Source organism: Barbus barbus (genome assembly GCF_936440315.1).
Source record: "Barbus barbus genome assembly, chromosome: 5".
Lineage (NCBI taxonomy): Eukaryota > Metazoa > Chordata > Actinopteri > Cypriniformes > Cyprinidae > Barbus > Barbus barbus.
In genome coordinates, this window is record NC_136733.1 from 38130833 (window position 1) to 38150204 (window position 19372).

Genomic DNA, 19372 nt, shown 5'->3' on the forward strand with positions numbered 1-19372 from the left:
TCAAGCCATTCAAATATGCAGTGGCCCTGATATTGATAAATAACACTGGATAACTACTTTCATTATGTAATATTTTTAACACCAAGCAGATTAGTTAATGTACATTCAATATGAACAGATAAATGAATTTCAAAATTTGAATGTATATTTGTTTGTTCATAACTACTATATGTTATTAGAAATGAACGTTATCATCAATAATTCCCCTGATATCTATACAGTGTAATACTGTTACTTCATTCTAATACTATAGATTTAATAGTTTGTTCTGCTTAATTAATGTTGCATACATTCCTGAGGAAGTGCTATACAGCATGAATGTGCGTTCCAAGCATCGGTGATTCCCTAAAACCATCTGATATTCAGTCTCGTCCACTCATTGTACATTCATCAGTCGGTTATTTCCACAGAAAGGACACAAAAGGCACAAGTGTGAACAGATAAAAAAAAAAGGCACAAGTGTGAACAGATAAACACTGTATACTAGTTTCCCTCTCTTGAGAGTGAGTTTAAAGAAATGCTCTGGTGCTCCATGAGAAATGTTCATCCTAACATGGTCACTGTGAGTCACACTAACAGCAACTGTGCAGTAAGATGAGTAGGTGGACTATGCGATTGCTGACATTTAAAATTGTGCGTTTAAGGCTACTGACCAATGTGTTGATCCAAAGAACCGACCAAAAGAGTTCTATTTTTTTAAGTTTTAAAGCACTATTATTTAATACCATTTGAATATCATCTCTCTGTGTAGGTTTATTTAAATGGCATAGAAGTGATCAGCTGGTGGTAGAGTTGTCCATAGTAGCCAGCAGGTGGCAGATTTTGGCTCTCTGTGAGGGAGTGATGTTCTGTGCCATCTGGATGATGCAGTCCATGGTCACTTCTGGGTTGGCCTGGACTAAGCTAAACATATAATGCAGGACAAGTTTTAAAAGAGGTTTGCTTATACAACCAATGACTGTTTGCTGGTCATTGTGTTTGTGCTAAATTTGACTTAAAGTTTAATTATCATAAAAAAGATTTGAGAATCATGTTAGATTTGAGAAACAGAAAACCAGGAATGGTGTTGGATGCAAAGCTTTGGCTTTTGGCTTTTTAGAGGTTTGGGGTCATTTCGGGGATTTTTTTCAAAAAGTAGTTTATACTTTTATTCTGTAGTGACACATTAAATTGATCAAAAGTGACATTGTTATACAAAAAACGACATTTTCAATCAATGCTGTTCTTTTCATCTTTCTGTTTATCACAGAAAATGTATCAAATTATCACAAATAGGGCCTATTACGCAGCATAACTGTTTGAAACATTGATAATGTTTCCTGAGCACCAAATTAGCATATGATGTCTGAAGGATAATGTGACACTGGAGTAATAGCTGCTGAAATTCAGCTTTGATTTATTCCTTTACAGGAATAAATTACATTTTAAAATAGTAAAAAGCTCTTTTAAATTGTAATAATATTTTACAGTATTACTGTAATTTTGACCAAATAAATGCAGCCTTGGTGAACATAAGATACCTTTGAAAAACAAAAAATATTTTATACAAAAAAAAAAAAAAAAAAAGTATTTTACAGTAGTGTGTGCTAATGCATCCATGGGAAAAAAAACGAATTCAATGCCTATCCGGGGGGGAGAAAATTACCTGCGGATGTGTTTGAGAGCGTAGTCCCTCTTTAAGCATTTAATGTTCTCTCTGACGACTGAACGTGTCCCATCCTGCTGTGACAGATGGTTTTCCAGCCACTCTACCACCACTTTGTTATTGTCCCATAGATACGCCTGAAAGATCCAATTAACAAAAAATGATTTTTAGTGTTTTACAATAACTGTTGCTTTTTTTTTTGGCAAACCATGTCAGAAACTAAGCTGACAATTGTCTGAATTTGTGTTATAAATTGTCGACTTCAGTAAGAGAGAAAAACAGAAATCTTCAGTTTTTCCCCATCATACATGAATTAAGTTTCTTTACTTTTACAGCCCCTTCTGTCTCCACAAACCAGCGGCGTAACATGGACTGTATGTGGCCGTTGCTCAGATCTTGGTTGGCCTGCATGATCTCCCCCTTCACTACCTCCTCCAACAGCAGTCGCCTCAGACGCCAGTAAAAGAATGACCTAGCGTTCTTCCAGTCCAGGATGTCCTGGAAACATTTGATTAGGTGAAAAATCAGATTGGCCCCTCTTTAAAACTGGTAGACTTCTTGCACGTGATCCACAGCTATGGGAAAAAACTCTTCATAAAAGGTGACATATGGAGCCTTATGTGCCTAATGTTTAGTTTGTTTATACCGTGATGACACCCTTTTCCTGCATTCTTCCTGGAGTGTCATGAAGGTCCACAAACTGCACCGCCACCTGGTGGTAGATGGGAAGAAGGAACTCCTCTCTAGACTTCAGTTTGGCCTCCAAGTCTTTGCGCTCCTGGCTTGGTAACTCCGGGTTGCCTACATGGAGTACAACAGTAAACCGTGTGTCACAGGTAGACATTCCCTGGGCCAGTGAGTAAATTTGTGTTCAAGTGAGATGAATTGCTATACCTAGCTGCTCAGCCAGACGGGAATATACCACATCAATTCTTTGTATGGTCTTTAGCAGGTCTTTCTTTCTGAACTTTATCTCTACTGTACCCTCGGCCTCTAGAACACCCCCTCTGAAGAGGAATTGAGGTGAACAGTCAAATAAGATCAATGGGCAAAAAGATTTAGTGGGAAGCTGTATCGAGAAGCTCACCTGCTTTCTCGATCTGCATAGAGCTCCATGTGCTGAAGGTTTATAGTGGGGTCGATCACGACCCATGATCCTCCTCTCAGCTCAGCGTGGGGAGGGATGTAAACCAGTACAGGCTGGGTGAACTCTCGCAGGGCATCCACGATGTAAGAGCCAAACTTTAGCACCTGGTCATACATATCTGACACACAGAGCATTCATGCCGAAAGAAAACCCCTTAAAACGTTGCAGATACACTGCCATTCAAAAGTTGTTCCTGAAAGTTCCAAGGCTGCATTTATTTGATAAAAAATACAGTAATACTGTGAAATATTATTAAAATGGTAAAAAAACTAATTTCTATATGAATATATTTTAAAGTGTAACTTATTTCGGTGATGGCAAAACTGAATTTTCAGTAGTCAGTAACTCCAGTCTTCAGTGTCACATGATCCTTCAGAAATCATTCTAATATGCTGATTTGATGCTTAAGAAACATTTCTTATTATTATAAATGATGAAAACAGCTGTGCTGCTTAATATGTTTGTGAAAATCATGATAGCATTCTTTGATGAATAGAAAGACCAATTTAATGCATCCCTGCTGAATAAAATAAAAACTTTATAACCCTAACCTTTTGAACGGGTCCATTAAAATGCAAACTCATATGAAAACCACCTATATACCTTTCATGCCTCCAGAGAAGCCTCTCCAGTTGGCAAACACCATAAGTGGAAGTTTCTCCCTGTTGAAATCCTCAATAGCCTGAGCGGTTTTATATGCCGAATCTGGGAACCACACTTGACCAGCCTGCTGATAGATCTGAGGCAGAAAAGACACTTTAAGTGCATAATGATAAGAATAATTGGGACATGCTAACAGCAAACACAGGGAAGACTTAAGGCAACCACAGTCAGGGCCTAAAATGTTCATAGTGTCAGGACTCTGACCTTTGCCTCTGAGTCCAAGTTGGCTGGATCTGCTGGAATGGTAACCTCAACTGTGCGGGTCTCAACAGCAATGACACCAAGAGGAATCCCACCAAGCCTGTAGGACATTCACAGTCTCATTCAGCTGAGAATATTCAGTTAAATCAAAATGTTTGTTTGACATCTTCCCTTAATGTTCTGTCTTTTACCTGGCTCTGCCCACCACCACTGTCTGTGCCCAGGTAGCCATCACCTCCATAAACGTACCATGGTCAAAGAACCCACTCTGCCATGCTCCCTTCACAGCTATCAACACAAATTCAAAGAAAGAAAGGCTGAGTTTGCAGTATCATCCTGAGCTCCCATGCAGACAGGCTGAGAGTATGTCTATGTTCATAACAGATTGTGTGAATAATTAGATTCTTACTGAGATGGGGTCGTCCACACAGCAGCCAGCGAGGGTCATAGGGGGCTTTTGTGGGAACAAAATCGATCTCTCTCTCAACTGGATCAGTAGGAGGCATTATTGGGACAGGACTTTGATTGCTCTAAATTATAACAGCAAACACAAGTAGGGTTTGATGTTAATTTAATCGAACACAAAAACACCTCTGGCCCTTTTGTCATTTGGACTAACAGCCCAGACTACTTAAAGTCAAGCTAAAGATTACATCTAAAGCCTGTCAAGATCATAACTGGACAATATATATATTTGACCGTTTTTACTGATGCAAATATGTTAGAAATGATGCATCGGGATACAAATGCCAACTTCTATCTGATGCACACTTTTTTATGACGCTTCGCATCATTAGCTTTCATGCCGATGCAAATCTATGAAATTTTACCATCCCTAATATACAGTGCCCTCCAAAAGTATTGGAACAGTAAAGACAAAATTGCTCTGTTGGCTGTGGAGTCAAGACATTTACAAATATGATTAAAAGATGAATATGAGATAAAACTACAGAATGTCACATTTTATTATTGGGTAATTCAACACATAGATGTGTTACCAGCTAAGAAGTTCAGCACTTTTAGAGTTTCATCCCCCGTATCAGTTATATCCATTACTTCTGTATTCTGAATCTTGCATTCGATGATGACACACACAAACCAGGATGAAGATAAGGGAGCTGACTTTGAGAGAAAAGCAAGCAATTTTGATGATAAAAGAGGAAATCAGTTATAGCTATAGCAAAAACAAAGGGCATGGAGAAATCAAGAGTTTGGAAACCACCAGCGACACCAGCAACCAACAACTACCTGATCGGCTGAGAAAACAACAGTAGTTGATGACAGACAAATCATAAAAGCTGTGAAAATGAATCCTAAAAGACGTGTCTGTAAAATCACCAACAACTTCCAGAAAGCTGGGTGATGCTCTGACAATCTACTGTCCTCAGGAGACTTAGACACAGAATTACAGATGCTACACAGCAAGATGCAAACCTCTGACCAGCACCAAAAATAGAAAGGCAAGATTAGAGTTAGCAAAAAAGCACAAAGGTGAACCAGAAGAGTTTTGGAGCTGTGTTTATGGACCGATGAGACAAAGATGAACCTTTATCTAAGTGATGCGAAAGCAAAAATGTGGAGAAAAAAGGGAACTGCAATGATCCCAAGCATGCAGCCTCATCTGTAAAGCATGGTGGAGGTGGTGTCATGGCATGGGCATGCATGGCTGTCTCTGGAACAGGCCCTCTCAACTTTACTGATGACTTAATATATGATGACAGTAGCAGAATGAATTTGGAAGAGTACAAAACCATCTTGCCTACCAATATTCAAGAAGATGCCACCAGATTCATTGGAAAGTGCTTCATATTGCATCAGGACAATGACCCAAAACACCCTGCAAGTTCAGTCAAGGAATTTATAAGGGCAAAGAAATGGAAAGTCTTGGATTGCCCAAGTCAATCTCCAGATTTAAATCCGATTGAACATGAATTTCACCAGCTGGAGAGGAGAGTAAAGACAGAAACTCCCCAAAACAAGCAACAATTGGAATTGGCTGCATTAAAGGCTGGGAAAAGCATTTCAAAGGATGAGACCAAGAGTCTGGTGATGTCTATGGGTCACAGACTCACTGCTGTGATTGTGTGCAAGGGATCTGCAACTAAATAATAGCTTTTAATCTTTTATATCTGCCTTATGTTCAACTGTCCCAATACTTATGCTCACATCAATGAGTGGGATGAACTCTAAAAGTGCTGTTCTTTTTATTTGGTAAAACATATACGTGTTGAAACGGCTAATAATAAAATGTGACATTCTGTAGTTTTGTCTCATATTCATCTTTTAATCATATTTGCAAATGTCTTATATATAATTTATTTATTGGCATAAAAATTCAACCTTGAAGATTAAACCCATTCACCATCCAACTTTCATTTCTGTAAAGCTGAAAAGTGCAACATTATTATTTCAATTGTAATATGTATGTGTGTGTACATATTACACACACAAGTGCCCTTCATTGTTTTCACGTTTTGTTATGTTGCTACCTTGTTAACTGCTTTAAATTATTATTATTTTTCTACATCAGTCTACACTCCATACACCCTATTGACAAAGCAAAAACAGAACGGTCACTTTGTAAATTAATTACAAATAAAAAAACTGAAATAAGTACATTGCATAAGTATTCATAACTAAATATTTAGCTGAAGCACCTTTACAGCCTCAAGTCTTTTTTTGTTTGATGCGACAAGCTTTGCTCATCATCATTTGGCAATTATCTGCCATTCTTCTCCTCGCCTCTTCACCTCTCAAGCTCTGTCAGGTTGGATGGGGCAGACACACATTTCCAGGTTTCTCCAGAAATATTTTATTGGTTTCAAGCTCAGGCTGGGCCACTCAAGGACATTCATTGAGTTGTCTATAAGCCACTCCTTCTGTGCTTAGGCCCATTGTCCTGTTGGAAGGTAAACCTTCTGCCCATCTGAGGTTCTGAATGCTCTGGACTGGGTTTTCATTAAGGCTATCTCAATATTTTGGTGCATTGAGCTTTTCTTCTACTCTGACGAGTCCCTCAGTCCCTGCTGCTGAAAAACAGCCCCATAGCATGAGGCTGCTACCAGCACACTTAACTTTTGGGATGGTACTCCGCATGTGATAAGCAGAGCCGGGTTCCCTTCAAACATGATGCTTAGAATTGAGGTTCATCAGACCAGAGAATCTTGTTTCTCAGAGCCTGAGGGTCCTTTAGGTGCTTTTTTGTAAATTCCAAGTGTGTTTTCTTTTGTCTTCACTGAGGAGAGGATTGAGTTTGGCCACACCGCCATAAAGCCCAGATCGGTGGAGTGTTGCAGTGATGTTTGTCCTTCTGTAGATTTCTCCTATCTCCACATATGACCATGGAGCTCCACTAGAGTGACCATCAGGTTCATCGTCACCACTCTAACCAAAGCCCTTCTCCATCAGTTGCTCAGTTTTGCCAGCAGGGCCAGCTCTAAGAAGAATCCTGGTTGTTTCAAACTTCTTCCATTAAGGGTAACAGAGACTACATGCTTCCGTGACCCTTCAATGAAGCAGAATTTTTTTTCTGAACTCTTCCCCAGATGTGTGGCTTGACTCAAACCTGTTTCTGAGCTCTACAGACTGTTCTTTTGACCCCAGAGCTTGGTTTTTGCTCTGATATGCATTATCATCTGTTGGAGCTTTTATTAAGACGTGTGTGCCTTTCCAAATCATACCCATTGAATTGAATTTGCCACAGGTTACCTTCACTCAAAGTCTAGTAACACCTACAAGCAGAGGCGGACAGTAACTAAGTACATTTACTTGAGTATTGTACTTAAGTACACTTTTTAGTATCTGTACTTTACTTGAGTGTTACTTTTTTCTGGAAAATTATGACGTTAACTTCACTACATTTGAAAGACAAATATTGTACTTTTCACTCCACTTCATTTCTATCAAGGTCCGCGAAGTAGAAAGTCGTTACTATGTAGCAGCTTTGAAAGTCAGTGGGTGATTTTTTTTCTTCACTAAAACGTGACTTTCTTTTTTCAGACAGTTTATCAGTAATCACTCTTGTAGGGCTACATGAAGTGATTTCCCAGCATTTTTTGAACACTGACCAGTTGCAAATGTGATCTTATTATTGAATTGTTGTAAATAAAGAAGTTACTATTGAGGTATTAGACACAATATTGTCTGATTTTGCTAAATTGTGTACGTGAAAATATTACTTATAAAGCCACCGAAAAACTGTTGTGCGTCTCCAAATAAAACACAATAGGTGTTGGACTTGAAGCAGCACTGCACAGACCGTTCTGTGTGTGACATCAAAATACCGCAAGAGCAATTAGACAGCATTTTTTAAATTTTTGTTTTGATCTCAAATCAGTCTTGCTGTTTTGCTTTTTTTTGTAAAGCAGTGTTGCTGTTGTAAAGTTACACAGTTACAGTTGTATTGCTGGATTTTAAACCAGGTTTGATTTTTTATTTTCTTCCTTATCACTCTGTATTTATAGCAATTTCACTGTCCACTCTGTTCAAATGTGGATGAATGGCTACACATAGGTGTCAGAGTCACACACTGTCAGAGCTGTGTGAGATCACTACCACCCTGCTTCATTTTGGAGTGGAGTAACCCTTTAAGCCTGTCACTTAAAGAGATAGTTCACCCAAAAATGAAAATTCTGTCATTAATTACTCACCCTCACGTCGTTCCAAACCCATAATACCTTCGTTCATCTTCGGAACACAAATTAAGATATATTTGATGAATTCCGAGAGCTCTCTGACCCTCCCATAGACAGCAAGGGCACTACCACCATCAAGGCACAGAAACATAGTAAGGACATCGATAAAATAATTCATGTGACATCAGTGGTTGTGTGTTAGTTCAGATCAAAGCATGCGCATATGTCGTGATAATCTCCAAACTGCCACCAGGGTGATGCAGAGGAGACAAATTGTTGAAGTATTTTCGTAGCTTCAAAAAGTTACAGTTGAACCACTGATGTCACATGGATTATTTTATCGATGTCCTTACTATGTTTCTGGACCTTGATCATAGGAGTACCCTTGCTGTCTATGGGAGGGTAAGAGAGCTCTCGGAATTCATCAAAAATATCTTAATTTGTGTTCCGAAGATGAACGAAGGTATTATGGGTTTGGAACGACATGAGGGTGAGTAATTAATGACTGAATTTTCATTTTTGGTTGAACTAACCCTTTAATGCATCTTTGCTAAATAAAAGTATTTGACTGATTATTTTGGGGATAAATATGAACTGGACATGTTTTCTTGTTTGTTTGTTTTGAGATTCATCCAACAGTATCTTGTGAACAGACTACCTTTGGCATGTAGGATAGCCACTGTAGTATAGTTAACACCCCTTCAAAGTCATCTGGCACGATGTTGTGCGTCACTCCATTGTTGTGCATGATCTGAACCCCTCCCAGCTGGTTATTGGAGGTGTAGACTTCACGACCCAGTACCTACAAAAGAAATACAGAATTAAAAAATTCAAGACTTAAAATCACTGAATTAAAGTGGCTTCATCTATTCTCAAGAATTAAGGAAACGCAGCCCACATAAACATGACACTTGACATGTTAAGGTGTGACTGCAGATGTGAAATTCCACACCTTGTTTAGTGCCCCAGCCCCAGTCAGAATGATATGGGAGTTTTCCACTTGAATTACTCTTTGTCCTAGACGTACCAGATACGCACCAATTCCTATAGCACGACATGTGACCTAGAGGAACACAGAACGATTACTAGAAGACCAAAACATAGATGATATATTATTGCATATATAATACACATTGGCATTTTGTTCCTGGCACACTGTAAATTGTTTGATGAGATTATTGGTAGATGTTAAATCTTACCATGCTTATGGTGATGATTTCCTTATAAGCCTGAGACGTTTCTCCAGCTATGGTGCCAGAACCCCTCAGATTCTCCACTCCAAGACCCTCCTCCTTCCCTATGATGTCTGTGATGATGTACCTGAGACATTATTTGAACACACAAGAGCCGATGAGAGAGAGAGGTGTTTGGGTATAGGTCTTTCTGTGCATACTGAAACCAGTAGGCTTGCCTTGACTCTCCTCCCTCCTCTACATGGTGACAGTGGACAGAATTAGAGGAACTGATGCAGGTGTAGTCCTGAGGCGTCAGATATAGGTACTTAAAACCCTGCAGGGGCAAAACAGAATAATAGACTTGAACAAAAGCTGTGTAAACAAAGCAAAACTGCATCAAATTTGATTCATAAAATTAAAAAACCCAAGAGTCAGTGATGGTTTGATTTTACAAAGCTGCAATAACATTAGCGATTTTACAGCAAAATTAACACAAAACTGCCCAGCCAAGCAACGGTAAATTTGACCACACATTAAGCATTCGGTCACCTTATAAGGGTCATCTGGGTCGATCCAAGCCACTTGAAACATGTGGCGGATCTCCTCCGCCAGGCCAATTCGAGCTCCACTATTGGCTGCGATGTAGATACGTGGAATCCCCTCTGCTCTGGCCAGCTCAGATGCCCGTAAAAAAAGCTCATCCTCCTGGGGCCCAAATGAGCCAATCATATGGGTAATATCATTACAGATCACAATGATATCTCGGCCCTCTGGGTACTCTGGAGTCTTCATTTTCATGCGGAAAGCCACCATGCCAATCTGGAAAGGGAGGACAAACAAATGACTTGCATAGAGCTCATCCATTTACTTCATTGTTGCAAAAAAGTTATTTACATTTACTATCTTTTCTTTACAAGGTAAATTATCAAAATGTAAACAAGCTTCATAATTCTGATTGATGAACAGCATTCTCCTATGATCCACAGAGAATTAGTCCTGTGCAAGAGAAAATCCCTCAAGGAATATGGCGAGAATTCATTGATGCACCTCATTGTCTCCTGGTAGTTGGTTCATCTGCACAAGTCTCCCCTGAGAATCCAGGACCAGTTCATTACACATCAACACGTCTTTAGGGTAGCTGTCTCCTGGTCCCCAAAGCTTAAACAAAGCCTGGCAACAGAAAGAAAAATAATGGGCTAATGTCAATACATTCCAGAAACAAGACTGCCACAATCACAGTGAGAACAGGTTTAATCTTAACTGAATCACCTCACCTGTCTGAACATCTCAGGGAAGTCATAGACATACGTGGTGCCAAGGGTCTGAGCCTGGAAGCGTTTGGCCTGCAGTAAATCTTTTGTGACATATGGTGTGTTGATTAGTATGCCGTGCAGTGGACCTTGCTTGTCTCCAAACGACTGGAACGTTATCTGCAGAACATTAAAACACGCAAGTATTTGACAAAATCCTTATCCCTAACCCTTATTCGGTAAATTATGAAAAAATGGAGAAGCCATGTGGTCTTCAGATACTGTTGTGGACAGTAGGTGGCCTTGGAGTTAATAAATTTATTCTAATACAATCTGTAGTTTTTTATTTGATTTCTAGCCTGTCTAGAATTGTTCAACACCAAAGTCTCACTCAGAGGACATACCGTTTTGGTAATTTATTGTTTAGAGTAATGCAATATCTACTTGAATGGGGGAAACTTAAGACTGAAACGCTCAAGACCATGACCATTTTTCCTATTTTTAGATGGCCAAGCTAATGTGGCAATCAGTAGTAAATCAGGTTCAGTTGGCAAGAGGAATTGCAAATGCACAGACAAATATAGATGAAAGCACATATATGACATTGAATTAGCCATTGTTTGTGCAAGCTATACTCAAACTACACTCATGACCCTGTGTTGTGGTTTAGCAGTCTTGCACCCTCTAAAAAAACAGTTTTTATGTTGGTAGGAAGAAAACGGTCAGGTGAAGAAACGCTACCAAGTCCAAAAGCATATTGATAAACACAGCTGCTGTTGTGTCTGAGCTGATGTACCACTGAACTTTTGACCTTCAAATGTTCTGCACTTGAGCAGTGACTCTCAAAAAACAACTGGGTCAGATATCAGTCTACGTACCTTTGAAATCCGTAACTGAATAAAGAAAAAGTAATTCCTTCACACATTTATTCCTCCTTGACTACTTGGTGTTATGCCAATGTGTCATGTGATATAATCACAATCCGGTGAATGTAGATTCTACCTGTCCAGTGGAGGGGTCAGTGACCTCCTTGTATAGGCTGATGTCCAAATAGTAGCCGGACTCATTGGTGAGGAAGAGGCGGATGGGAATGACATCTCCATTGGTGGTGAGGCGGATGTTGATCTTCAGCTCAGCCTGTAGAACGCGCAGCTTCCACAAACGACTACCATACCGCATCACCATTGAGCGGACAGACTCCTCTATCTGTAGGAAAAGAAGACAGAACAATACAGGTCAGGAACACTGACAGTAGCTATGATTTAATACATTTAAGAGTTAAAAGAAAAAGAGTTTCATGTTTTTGAATCTAACCTTTGAGGGGTCCATTATAACAGTGGGTACAAAATTGAGAAAGATGTGATTGCAGTCAGTACGAGTGGGTATGTTACTGAAGGCCACTTCAAGCTCATCCATCGCTTCCAGCAACAGCCTCTCTCCCTCATTCTGCAGGTACTCAAACGAGGCCTCCTACAGAAAGAATGAAAAAATTAAATCAGAAAAGCTTTTCATAAAATATGGGACATATATACCCATCAACAACCTGCGTCTTTTTTTTTTTAATGAAATTACAACTTTTAATACAAGATTTATGAATTACTATTAACATTTTAACATCTATTTTCAATTGCCAAGTCTGAAACAAGTGTATGTTTGAAGCAATTTGACACAATGTGCATCAATATATAAACTAGCATTAAAAGCTTTGGGTTAAATAAGTTTTTGATTTTAATTAAAAAATAATACTTTAATTCTGCAAGAATGCATTCAATTTATCAAAAGTGACAATAAAGACTTTCAAATTGTTGCAAAAAATATATTTCAAATAAATGCATATTTCTTTGTTGAAAAATGTGTAGAAATTTTTGAAGAACAGCATCACAATTTTCACAAAAAACTTACATTGCATTACATTTATACATTTAGTCATTCAGCAGACGCTTTTATCCAAAGCGACTTACAAAAGAGGACAATAGTGCTATGACAAGTCTCGGTTAGCCTAACGCAGTACACGTAGCAAGTACAATACATTAATAATTATAAATGTTTCTTCAGCACCAAATCAGCATATCAGAATGATTTCTTGAGGACACTCAAGACTGGAGTAATGGCTGATGAAAAGTCTTTCAAAGACATTTAAAAAAATCTTACAATTCTAACCCCATATTTTAAATGCTAGTGTTCTATAAACAAAAATAATTTTGCACAAATGTGCAAAAATTCTATTCAGGATAGTCAAATATTTTAAGATTTATGCCAAGAGTTATTCAAGCATGCATTAATGATGGTGTCCAGTTAGACTAATGTAATCACATGAGTTCTGACACAAATATTCACACTGACAAAATAAAAGACTGTGAAAAATGTATCTATAAGTTGTATATTGTAGTTTCATTTCCATTAAATATAATATTTCATACTGTCTAGTAGTAATATTGGTTACCTTGGTGATGAGGTCAGAGTGGCGAATGATGGCTCTGATAAAGAAACGATAATCTGTGACCTCTGCCCCCTCTTCCACACGAGCAGCACCCAGGTACAGTTGCATCCTGTGATGGGCACAGGGCACGGCCGTCAGATCAAAGTTACGCATACGATTCAGCTCAAGCTGGAAGGCCAGAGCAGGCTCCAGGTTACGGTAGATTCTGTCTTCATGGAACTAAAGAGAAAAACAAGGACAATGTTCAGGTGTTACTCTACAATGCACATTTTTAAATGATCGAATCAACAGATGCATCACTTACTTCATCTCTGGCCCTGAACGTGAAGTACTTCGGGAACTCCCGCTGAAGGGGAAGATTTATCATTTTAATCTTTTTTAATTGACAACATATTTTGTCATTTATGCATCTGAGCATTCACCTTTTGAGCAACTAAAAATGTGATTCTTCTGATTCCATACTCATAGAGCAGAGTTTTCTGAAATGAGGCACAAAGAGTTAAGTCATGGCACAGCACGCACAGCTAAAAGGACAAGACTTTAATGTACTTACTTTAGAATTAGCAAAGACAGTGAAAGCTTTGACTAAAGCATCATCATCTTCAGTGTCTGCTTGTTTGATTGACACATTTATGATGTGTATGGGATTTTCCTTCATGTTCTGAAACAGAGAAAGACCATACAGGTACATCTAACACAACTAATCATCAAAATTAAAACAGAAAAACTTTTGAAATGTGTTACTTTACATGTTATGAATGTAAAATATATATGAAAGTTTCAGTTTTTGAAACTTTTTCACGATACTCAATTTTTTTTTAGATGTACCTGCATGTACAGTGATCTCAACCATTAACTAAATATTGTGTTTCATAGAAAAATGAAAGTCATTTGGGCTTGGAATGACATGAGGCTGAGTAAATGACGACATAAAAAAAAAAAAAAAAAAATTTGGGGTGAAATAGTTTGTTTCTAGGGATGTAACGATGCAGCCCTAGACGTTTGACAATCAATACAAATATGTGATGATTAAAGTTGGTTGAGACGTTAAATGAATCGCAATACAATTGAGTTTATATGAATGTATCTTTGAGTGGAACAGTCTTTAGTAAAGTTTAGATGGTGTTTTCTTTTCATCTTGCCTCTGAATAAACCATATTAAAGCCTTGCTTTCTTTACAGTGGCAACCAAACGCCACCTTCTGGCAGAAAGTGAGTTTTCATTCAGCTCATCTGCTGTTTTTGTTTTTCGTGCATATAGGTTTTATGTAGTATAGTTTCATAAAACGAAAGTCAGACCATTCTGTTTTTGCTTCAAATTTTGAAATTAATCTAATTCAGATAAAAAAATTGCTCATGCTGCATGTATGCAGTATCTTTGTTTGGATCGTGAATAAAATGCAGTGATTGCAAAAACTAATTTCATTTACTTGTGTTATATATTTGGTTTGGGGTTTGTTTTCAAATTTCAGCTAAGTTTTGTTATTTGACATATTTCAATTTCACAAAGAAATGTGCAGAATTTTGTCCAAGCAATAATAAAAGGACACCTTTTATAATTTGTCTTAAATCTCGTTTTGTTCATATTGTGAAATCAGTACTGTGAATAGTATCACATCGTGAGTTGATTGAATCGTTCTCCTAACTCTGACCTTACAGCTCTCCCCATCACAGAAGGTGGAACAGCCATCAGAGAATAGAGAACTCTCACAGAGCGGATCCGCAAAGCGGCAGATCACTTCATCAAAACACCTACAATACAATCAAACCACAGATCAGATCACATCTTCCATTATATTAACCATTTAATCAAAAAAAGAAGAAGTGAAGGCACCTTTTGAAGTGTTCAAAACTATGGAAGGCGACCATGGCTCCCATCCTCTGACAGGGGGGTGACAGCGCCCCCTCCAAGAAGAGCTCACTGCCCTGACGACGCATCGTTTGAAACTCTCCCGTATCATTCATAGGAACAGAAAATCTGAGAGGAGAGAGGACAGTGTATGGGTGTGTGAATGCAAACAGGCAAAAGTAGGGAATTATGGGTACCAGTTAAAGACAAAAAGACTGAACGAATGGCACTGCTTGTGCTGTATGAAGAAAGCACAAGTTTAAATGCAAAATACTCAGTGATCTTCCTGATGGTTTCAGCTTGAGCGAAATTGGATTATGTGGCTCATCTAAATTAAAAAGGCAAGAGTTCAGGAATGATTGGTAAATGCATTCCACATTTTAATACTGTGCTGACTAAAAGCACATTTAAGGCCAATTTAGGATTGTAGAATTACCCAATAAATTGACAATTATCTGAGCCATTAAATCCAAATGAAAACAATTAAAAGGAATACACTTTAGGCTAAATTTCTTCAAATCATTAAACAGTTGCATCCAGCATGCATTGCTGCAGATGTATTACTGTCTGTGTTTCTGAACACACGAGGCTGACTGGTTGCAGGGAGGAGCTGTACTCTACCTGTTCAAAGTAGGACTGCTCCCTCTGAAATGAGAGCAGGTGAGCTGTTAGCATTGGATTGTCATCCTCTAACTTTGGATGTCTTTCTATCATGATTATGTTAAAAACAATCTTAATAGAAATATTTGTCTATAAAAAAATCAAAATAGATTTTAATCATTATTTATCATTAGGTTGAAAATTAGCAAGCAAATGTAACTGTAAGGGAATCACTTTTAGCATTTTATGAGAAAACATCACAATTCTTATACTATTCATATACAGAACAACCCAGTTAAAGGTATAGTCAAAATTGTGTCATCATTTACTCACCCTCGTGTCATTCCAAACCTGTATACGTTTCTTTCTTATGTTGAACACAAAACAAGATATTTTGAAGAACCAAACAGTTGTATTGACTTCCATAGTAGGGAAAGAAACTATGGAAGTTAATGGGGACCATCAACTGTTTGCTTACCAGCATTCTTCAAAATATCTTCTTTTATGTTTAACATCAGGAAGAAACTCGTATAGTTTTGGAACAACATAAGGGTGAGTAAATGATGACAAAATTTTCATTTTTAGGTGAATGTGATTCAGTGTGATTGACCAATCTGCTTTGACTTGAAGGAAACTATATTTGAAGAAATTTTAATATTTCTATAAAGAATTTGTAAATATGCTTTAATATTTAAAATCAACATGAAAAGGTGTTCACAACCCATTTTACTTCCATAATGTGACATATTTATGGTTATTGAATTTTGATGAAAGATGGACAAAAAAAACAAAGAGAAAATTTTTGATGAATCATTGATAAATGAGGCTGGTAATGTGTAGAAAAGTAAACAGGGTCAATTTTGATTTCATGTCGACTGACACATACAAAGAAAGCAGTGTCTATTTTAAATAATTAAAACTAACTGCAATCTAATCACTTTTTCTTTCATACTCAAAACAAGTTGATCGATCACCCCAGCGTGATGGTGTGAAATCCATTTGCCCCTGTGCTGTGCTCAATACCATCTCCCAGTATAGCTTAGTAAAGGAAACCCAAACCAGGCTTTACACCAAAGTGGGAAGTTAGGAGTGTAAGACAGAATCTGTTTTTGTGCACTCTGTTATATATTACTTTATTAAAGAGATGCTAAAAAATAAAGAGCTTATTACGTGGGTTTGGGCACGGACTGGCTCAATGAGGCGTAAGGCTCTCTTTCAGAGGAGAGATACACAGAAAACAATGTCAAAATAGGAGAATAAATGTTACAAGGGATCATACAGAAACATTCAGACTAGAAAACAGTTGTACTATGCATCCGGGTAAAATTTTATTGTTATTCTATTACATGAACAGTGTGGCCTGTTAAGCACCACAGCTCAGTTCATTAACTACCATTAATAAAGATCATACCAAAAACGATCCCATTGTGTGTTTTCTGAAGTCATGGGAGTACACTGGAGATTTCAGTATCTGGATCGTGTTTGTAAGCCCTATTCAGTATATAAAGATACTACGTGTGGTTGCTGCTATACCTGTTAGGGTGGGATGACGGTAACATGAACTGGAAATCCACTGCACATGTTCCATCCTGCAGCTTATGATGCTGAAGGCTGTTTAGTTCATACGCTATATATCCCCTCCGTACGTATACCTGAGGAATTCCCACACAATACATTGGAAAGGCCTGACTGCATACCACTAACATTTGGGAAGAAAAGGTCAAGCTTTACTGACCTCTAAGGCAGCCATGCAAACCACCCGGTTGTTGTGATAGAAGAAACTGGGCAAGACGTCGAAGATGGAGGTTTCAGACAGGATGAGTTTCTGCAGGATTTATATAATCAAATATATAAAAGTGTCAAAGCGGTAAAGACAAAATAATTGCTGATACTTTACCTTGAGGTTCTCGGGACAGAACTGATGTCCATACATATCAATAGCTGATAAAAAGATGGATTCCACCTGGTTATGTCTGAGTTCATATGAGGGCAGATGAGAGGCAATCAACACCTGAAGAAACAGAGTTGTTATTGCCAGTTGCGTAGTGCATAATGTGTTGTGTATACTGCGTGCTGCAAACTATTTTTTTTTTCTAAATAATAAGCATCATAAATTAGTATGCTATTTTGTTATCACATGACTACACAATATTCCATGTTTTATTTAGAGTGTGACGTTATGTTTTTACAAAATTTAGCTTTTGGCTGTCCAATCATATAGTCAAAAAGAGATATGATGCTATACCGGATATGGAAGGGATACAGTATTATTTTAGAAAAAAAATGTTGTTGGTCATCCTATGTGCATACTTTACACAGTATACACCAGGGGTAGGCAATTTAGGTGAGCTAAACTCTGCAGGACATCAGCACTCCAGGACTGACATACCCCTGGTATACACTATCAGTTTTTTTTTTATATATTTTTGAAAGGCCCTCCGATGCTGCATACAGTAAAAATACTGTAAAAATGGGAATATTGTGAAATATTATAGTTTAAGATAACAGTTTTCTATTTTCTAAAATATCAGCAGCCATTACTCTAGACTTCAGTGTCACATTATCAAAGTTGAAACCACTTTACATACTGATAAAATAGTACAGTACATATGCTATTTTGAACAGAGTCAACATTAACACATAAGTGCTGGAGTTCAAAGATCACAGCCCTTGAGATTCATACCTGTCTGGCCCGAAGCGCTACTTTAGAGTTTTCCATTTTACTGAGTTGTGTGAGCTCATTTAGAATGACCATGAGCTCATCAGCAAGAGTTGGGTCCCGGCCACAGAGCTGGTCCTGAAAAAAAATGTTGCATTATATAAATGAGCAAAAAATGTATCAATGAAAACAAACTACAAGTTACTCCTACTTAAACATTCTATTGCTATTTTCATAATGATTGAGTGGAATCAACTTGCAAAGCCACAGCTTAAAATAAATAAGCACTTAAGTATTTCAGAAAGGATCTTACTATGAGCATGGTGACTAGGATGTTCTTCTTGGAGACCTGAGCATGGGAGAAGATGCACTCCAGTACTGGAGTCATGTCAGGCTTGTACTGCTCTCTTAGGTTGATGACACATTTATCATAATGAGCTGTCATGAGAATGAGAGAATTATACTTTTTATAAAAATTTTATTAAAACTAATCATTTTCAGGTTTATGTCCTTTATCTAACTTTTTCCAGATATATTTGAAAAAAAAAAGGTAAAACTTCTGAAATCATCTTCTGTTTGCTCTGACGTGACAGTACATCAAGATTACACTGGGAGATTTACCCTGCTGAAACTGCATCTCCACCTGAATGTACTGTCTCAGAAGATCCAGCACAACTGATTTCATATAACCCCTGATGCCACTTCGGTACCTAAAATGATTAAAAACAGGTGCATAGTGACATTTTCTAGTTAACAGAAGTCTTTGGATATCTTAAAGGGGACATATCATGAAAATCTGACTTTTCCAGGTTTTAAGTGCTATAATCTGGTCCCCAGTGCATCTACCAACCAAGGAAACGTGAACAAGATTAACCCAGTAACTTTGTTTTGGTAAGCCTTTTTCTGCAAGCTTCTGAAAAAACGAGCGCGTCTGATTTCGCTCCCTTGGTGACGTGGCAAAGGGATCTCATTAGAATATTGCCGTCCCTTAATCGACACCATCATTTTGATTTGCAAGCGACAACGGTGTACCAGATCTAATGCCATGGTGAAAGTTTGAGCAAAACATGCTAACTGTTCTGCCTTTGGCTGCACAGACGAGCACAGAAC

The 19372-nt window shown here is 38.0% G+C and overlaps 1 protein-coding gene across 6 annotated transcripts in view; it reads right to left on the bottom strand.

Moving 5' to 3' along the window:
• Window positions 1-686: 686 nt before the first annotated feature.
• LOC306869626 (acetyl-CoA carboxylase 2-like) overlaps window positions 687-19372 on the bottom strand; it is a 31753-nt gene continuing 13067 nt past the window's right edge. For 4 of the 6 annotated variants that reach the window (XM_079416438.1, XM_079416443.1, XM_079416442.1 and 1 more), the window contains 33 exons: window positions 18884-18972; window positions 18576-18700; window positions 18287-18400; window positions 17501-17614; window positions 17339-17428; window positions 17137-17255; window positions 16774-16815; window positions 15625-15648; window positions 14989-15132; window positions 14807-14906; window positions 13709-13816; window positions 13578-13634; window positions 13460-13501; window positions 13159-13374; window positions 12030-12185; window positions 11718-11921; window positions 10740-10895; window positions 10513-10635; window positions 10015-10284; window positions 9702-9799; window positions 9490-9610; window positions 9243-9353; window positions 8949-9092; window positions 4066-4186; window positions 3848-3944; window positions 3660-3756; window positions 3396-3531; window positions 2733-2910; window positions 2540-2652; window positions 2292-2446; window positions 1973-2143; window positions 1646-1782; window positions 687-903 (listed from right to left, as the gene is read on the bottom strand). In XM_079416438.1, the coding sequence (XP_079272564.1) occupies window positions 777-903; window positions 1646-1782; window positions 1973-2143; window positions 2292-2446; window positions 2540-2652; window positions 2733-2910; window positions 3396-3531; window positions 3660-3756; window positions 3848-3944; window positions 4066-4186; window positions 8949-9092; window positions 9243-9353; window positions 9490-9610; window positions 9702-9799; window positions 10015-10284; window positions 10513-10635; window positions 10740-10895; window positions 11718-11921; window positions 12030-12185; window positions 13159-13374; window positions 13460-13501; window positions 13578-13634; window positions 13709-13816; window positions 14807-14906; window positions 14989-15132; window positions 15625-15648; window positions 16774-16815; window positions 17137-17255; window positions 17339-17428; window positions 17501-17614; window positions 18287-18400; window positions 18576-18700; window positions 18884-18972 (4099 nt within the window). In that variant the 3' untranslated portion in view covers window positions 687-776. The remainder of the gene's footprint in view (window positions 904-1645; window positions 1783-1972; window positions 2144-2291; window positions 2447-2539; window positions 2653-2732; window positions 2911-3395; window positions 3532-3659; window positions 3757-3847; window positions 3945-4065; window positions 4187-8948; window positions 9093-9242; window positions 9354-9489; window positions 9611-9701; window positions 9800-10014; window positions 10285-10512; window positions 10636-10739; window positions 10896-11717; window positions 11922-12029; window positions 12186-13158; window positions 13375-13459; window positions 13502-13577; window positions 13635-13708; window positions 13817-14806; window positions 14907-14988; window positions 15133-15624; window positions 15649-16773; window positions 16816-17136; window positions 17256-17338; window positions 17429-17500; window positions 17615-18286; window positions 18401-18575; window positions 18701-18883; window positions 18973-19372) is intronic. The other 2 variants (XM_079416439.1, XM_079416440.1) reach the window with 2 other exon arrangements.